The sequence below is a fragment of the Arachis ipaensis genome, chromosome B01 (genome assembly GCF_000816755.2).
Source record: "Arachis ipaensis cultivar K30076 chromosome B01, Araip1.1, whole genome shotgun sequence".
Classification (NCBI taxonomy): domain Eukaryota; kingdom Viridiplantae; phylum Streptophyta; class Magnoliopsida; order Fabales; family Fabaceae; genus Arachis; species Arachis ipaensis.
The window spans coordinates 107,291,182-107,296,608 of NC_029785.2; the positions used below are offsets into that span (position 1 = coordinate 107,291,182).

General features: G+C 36.5%; 1 protein-coding gene across 1 annotated transcript; it reads left to right on the top strand.

Annotated features, from left to right (window-relative positions):
* Positions 289–4,995, top strand: LOC107611052. The gene is made up of 2 exons (XM_016313019.1): positions 289–988; positions 4,895–4,995. Exons 1-2 carry the CDS (start codon positions 289–291, stop codon positions 4,993–4,995), a joined length of 801 nt encoding a protein of 266 aa, XP_016168505.1.

Below are 5,427 nucleotides of genomic sequence, written 5' to 3' on the forward strand. Positions count from 1 at the left end.
CACGATTTTGTGTCTCAGTGTCCCTGTCTCAGTGTCCTGTCTCTGTAAATAAACGCAGCCATTAGCTTAATCAACCTTCACTTTCATACAACAAATATGGAGTTTCATGGATGTGATAAGAGTCAACTTCAAGAACCAAAGTGCTTCCATTAGAAATTTAAAGTGCAAATCAACCAAATTACTAAGCAATTGGCAACAAAATCCCCTGATACTTTTCCAAGTGATACAATACCCAATCCAAGAAAAGAATGCAAGGCTATTAGCTTGAGGAGTGGAAGAGTGCTTAACATGAAGAATAAGGAGCAAGTTGAAAAGTCCATAGAGGCGGGGGAGAAGAAAGAAAAGGGCATTGTCGGTGCACTAACTAAGGCTCAAAAGGAGAAAGAAACAGTGAGACCGTATGAGCCAAGAATCCCATTCCCTCAAAGACTTAAGGAACATAACAAGGAAAAGCAATACTCCAAATTCTTGGAGGTGTTTAGGAAGCTTCAAATCAACATTCCCTTCATAGAGGCCTTGGAGCAAATGCTTCTCTACACTAAATTCATAAAGGAGTTGCTATGCAAGAAGAAGACTTTGAGGGAAAATGAGACAGTGGTGATGACCAAGGAGTATAGTACAATTATCCAAAGGAATTTGCCAAAGAAGACGAAAGATCCTGGAAATTTCCAAATTTCTTGCACCATTGGAAATACACTCTTTGAGAAAGCATTATGTAATATGGGAGCAAGCATCAATCTGATGCCCTTATTCATCATGAAGAAGCTACAAATCAAAGAAGTAAAACCAACAAGGATAGGTCTACAAATGGCAGATAAATCAACGAAGTATGCACATGGAGTAGTTGAGAATATCTTGGTCAAGGTAGAAAAGTTTTTTCTCCTAGTGGATTTTATGATCCTTGACATGGAGAAGGATGAGAATGCATCTAACATTCTAGGAAGACCATTCCTAGCCATTAGAAGAGTCCTCATTGATGTAGAAAAAGGTGAATTAATGTTGAGGGTGCATGATGAACACTTAGTTTTTCATGTTTTCAAAATCATGCATCATCCAAATGAGAAGGAGAATTTTATGAGAGTTGATTCAATTGATCCAAATATGAAGCAAGCACCTAATGAAGCACCTTTAGAAGTTCCACCTTTATGCATGGAAGCAAAAGAAGAGCTGGCAGTAGCGGAACTAATTGCAAGTACAACCATAAAAGAAGGAGATGAACCACCACCCAAATTAATTTACCATAAATCTCACCTTGTAATCAAGCATGCATCATCAACCAAGGAGAAAGAGAAGACTCTGAAGAAGACCAAAGGGTGGAAAAACAAGAAAATTCCCACAAGAGATTTTGAACCAGGACAAAGAGTATTACAATTCCATCCACCATCATGGATATGGCCAGAAAAATTCAACACATGGTCAGGGCCCTACACAGTGAACAAGATTCTTTTCTTTGAACATATTGAGTTCATAGAAGAAGACAAAGGATAGAAATTCACAGTGAGAGAAGCAGAGTTGAAGCACTATGATCAATCTCCAACTTAGCAAGAACCAACCATCAAGCTAGTGACATTAAAAGAACGCTTGTTGGGAGGCAACCCAATCATTGTATCCTTTTATTTTTATTTTTGATTTAGTTTGTTTTATCTAAATAAGCACATGCATCACTTACAAAACTTTTATTGGATAAATCATGATCATTCAACATGCATTACATTCCATCACCTCTATTTTTCTTTGTTACTTGAGGACAAGGAACCACTCTAAGTTTGGTAATAGAGGCTACGTAGAACATAGCCTAGAATAACAAAAAGGGAGGTAACTCTGTCTTTGAGCTTTAATTCCTTATATCTGTTTTTATCTTTAGTTGATAATCATGATTCATTCCTCTTCATTTCACCTTACCTTTGAATTTACTTGTTCCCAAAATCCTTAAACATGTAACAAAGGACTTCTGAACAACTTCTTTTCCATAAAGTTGAAGAATTTTTTTATTTTGGAGCAAGTAAGACTAAGAAAAGTGGGAGTCTTATAATGTGATTGTGTAATGAGGTTGCATATTTATAAAAACCTGCATAGAGAGCTCTAAGACATGGAATAAAGTTTAGAGAAGTATTATTGAAGTTCTCAAAAATCTATAGAACCAAGAAGCAGCAAGAAAAAAAAAGAGAAAACAAAACAAAGAAAAAGGCCCAAGGCTCTAAGTACCAATGACTAAGAAGGACAAAAAGAGACAAAACTCAAAGAATTTCCTAGTTAAGTGCTTGTGGTATTGCTGTGTCAAGGAGAGAGGCTTGAGCAAGTAAATCCGATGGGTGCTTTATCACCTGATATCTTGAACCAACTGGTTTGGGAATTTCGATTAAAAACTCATTTTAAAAAGCCACCTTGAGATAGAACATTTAGAGTCAAAGTTAAGTACAATTACCCCCAAAAAGAAAATAGAAAAAAAAAAAGAAAGAGAGAGCTGAGGAAAGAAAATAATTATCACAATAAGATAAAAAAAGGAGAAAGTTGTCTTCAAGGTAAAAACTTATAAAGATACCTCTATAATATTATCCAAATGGACTTCCTAAGTTCTAAAACTTTGAATTCTAGACCTAGCAAGCACTGGAATCCATACATGATCATACAATTCAGAGTTTACCCCACTGTCACTTGATCACTTCAATCACCTATACTTCTTTGAACAATACTTCAACCATTTCATTTAGAGGATCCTTATGCATATTTCTTTTCTTGTTTGGGGACAAGAAAGATCTTAAGTTTGGTGTTGTGATGTAGGAGCATCTTTAGTTGTTTTCTTTATTATTTTTTTGAATAAAGTTAGTAATTTTTTTGTTATAATTGAGATTTTTGTGCTTTAATAAATGTTTTTTAGAGTTACCTTGAGCTTTGATATATTTAGGAGATTATTGAAAGATCTTTAGCAATGCCAAAGAAAAGGAGGAACACATAAAAAAGCTCGAGGGAAGTGCAACACCTTTGAATAGAATTTGTAAATGCTGTCAATCCTGACCTCTTCATACTCAAGTGAGCATAACTTGATCTCTCGAGGTCCAAATAAGACAATTCCAGCGGCGTTAGAAAGCTAAAATCTAGAGCTCAAGATTATATGCATATGTTCATAGTGGACTTTCATTTTGGACTACAAACAACCCTCACCTTTAAGCTCATAAAAATAGTTCCTAGAATTGGCGTGGCACACCATTCTACACGCCCAAAAGTGAATCTACACGCCTTCGATGGTTCCTTAGCACACAACCAGCATGGCATGCCACACATCTACATGCCATTTACATACCAACAACCCCTGGGAGGTGCACAACTAGGGTGTGCCATGCCCCACAACCCCTTCTACATGCCTACCTACACGCTAGCTTCTCCATCAAGGGCGGCCATGCAACCACGCCCAAATCCTCTCCTACACGCCTAGGATCTTTGAAAGCTGGGCGTGATACGTGCCATCAGCCCTTCACACGCCTTTGTGCATACCATTGTCCTCCTCCTTCAAGGGTGTGCCACGTTACTCTTTGGCGTGGCACGCTATGCCAAAACCTAGAGACGTCCATGCAACCTTACTTTGGGCCAAGTTCCAGTAACCACAAATGACCACCCAAGTGCCACTCTACCTCCACCAAATGTCAGACCAATTCACTCAAGCCCAAGATTAAGTTGCAAGTCCATGATTCCAATGAAGTAATGGCCAAGCTTTAAGTGTTAATCACAAGGAAGATCATCAGCCAGTTAAGATTTATTAGAAAATATATGATTTGATTTGATTTGATTTTTTTTAATTTGAATTTTAGGTTTTAGCTTAGGATTTAAATAAGTCTAAGGAATGGATCCAAGGACTATAACTGGACATCTTATCATTTTACAATTCTAGTTTTTGTTCCTACACCATGAGTCACTAATCTCCCCTGTTAGGTTAGGAGCTCCATTTATCTCTTTTATGGACTATTAATCAAAGTGTTTTATTTTGTTTGAGGGTTTTACATTGATCTATTTCATGATTGAGTTTTCATTCTTCATCCCTAAAGATTAGAATTGTTGAAAAATATTCTAACTTCGTTTTGGATTCTAGTATTACTTTGGAAAATTTAATATTGGAATTAGTTTGAAAACTCTTTCTCATGACATTTTAATATTAACTAGGAATAATGGTTTAAAAAAATGTGCGACTTTATAACTCTCATAATTTTCAATTGGACTAGAACTAGTTTGAATAAGTGATATATAATTCAACCTAGGATCACTATTGAACTTTATGTGAATATAAATCAGAATTGTGATTAACATCTTTTCTTAATTAGTTAACCAAGGAATTGGCAATTATTTAATTACGGAGAAATTAGATTGTCAAAGAATTGAAATTCAATTACATATGGTTTTGTCGTGAATTGATCTCTGTAAGCCTCAACTAAATAAACACAAGGATTATTGTGCTAGAGAGTAAACATCTCTGAAACCTTAACATTCTCATTATCATTGTTTTCTTTCACTACTTTGCTATTTACTTTACCTTTGTTCAATGTTTAATTCTCCTACTCAAGATTTTAGTTTGTCTAATTAGAACAATCAATTAATCATTGCTTGCTCAATCCATTAATCCTCATGAGAATGATAACCCACTCACCATGGTATTACTTGATATGATTTGGTGCACTTGTCGAGTTTTGGAAAATCTCTATCAATGATTAGTGTGGGAATGGTGGTTTCATTCCGACCACAGTGAAGCCGGTAGTTTTGTCTCACTCATAGCTTAATGAGGATGAATGTTCCAATGTAGAATTATAATTATGATTATGATTGAGATATGACCAATGATTGGCAAGGACATGGGTTTTTTCCTGCTTGTGTGATTATGATTGAGATATGACTACTGATTGGCAAGGACATGGGTTTTGTCCTGCTTGCATCACTGATGAGACACCTGCACCTGGTAGGGATGTTGGTTTTGTCCTGTTTGCTCAGTGCTGCGGTGGAGATATATAAATGGTGGTTTTTCTGGCCTACATTCTTTCTGATCGTAAAGGTGGCAGGACATGCAATTTTTGGATTAGCTAGCTGGTACACAAAATCGTGATCGCACACTTTCCACACAACTCCGTGCAGCTGACTAGCAAGTGCACTGGGTCGTCCAAGTAATACCTTACATGAGTAAGGGTTGATCCCACGGAGATTGTCGGCTTGAAGCAAGCTATGGTCATCCTTGTAAATCTCAGTCAGGCGGATTCAAATGGTTATGGGATTTTGATAAATAAAATATAATTAAAACAGAAAATAAGATAGAAGTACTTATGTAATTCATTGGTGGGATTTCAGATAAGCGTGTAAAGATACTTTGTTCCTTCTGAACCTCTGCTTTCCTATTGCCTTCATCCAATCATTCATACTCCCTTCCATGGCAAGCTGTATGTTGGGGAT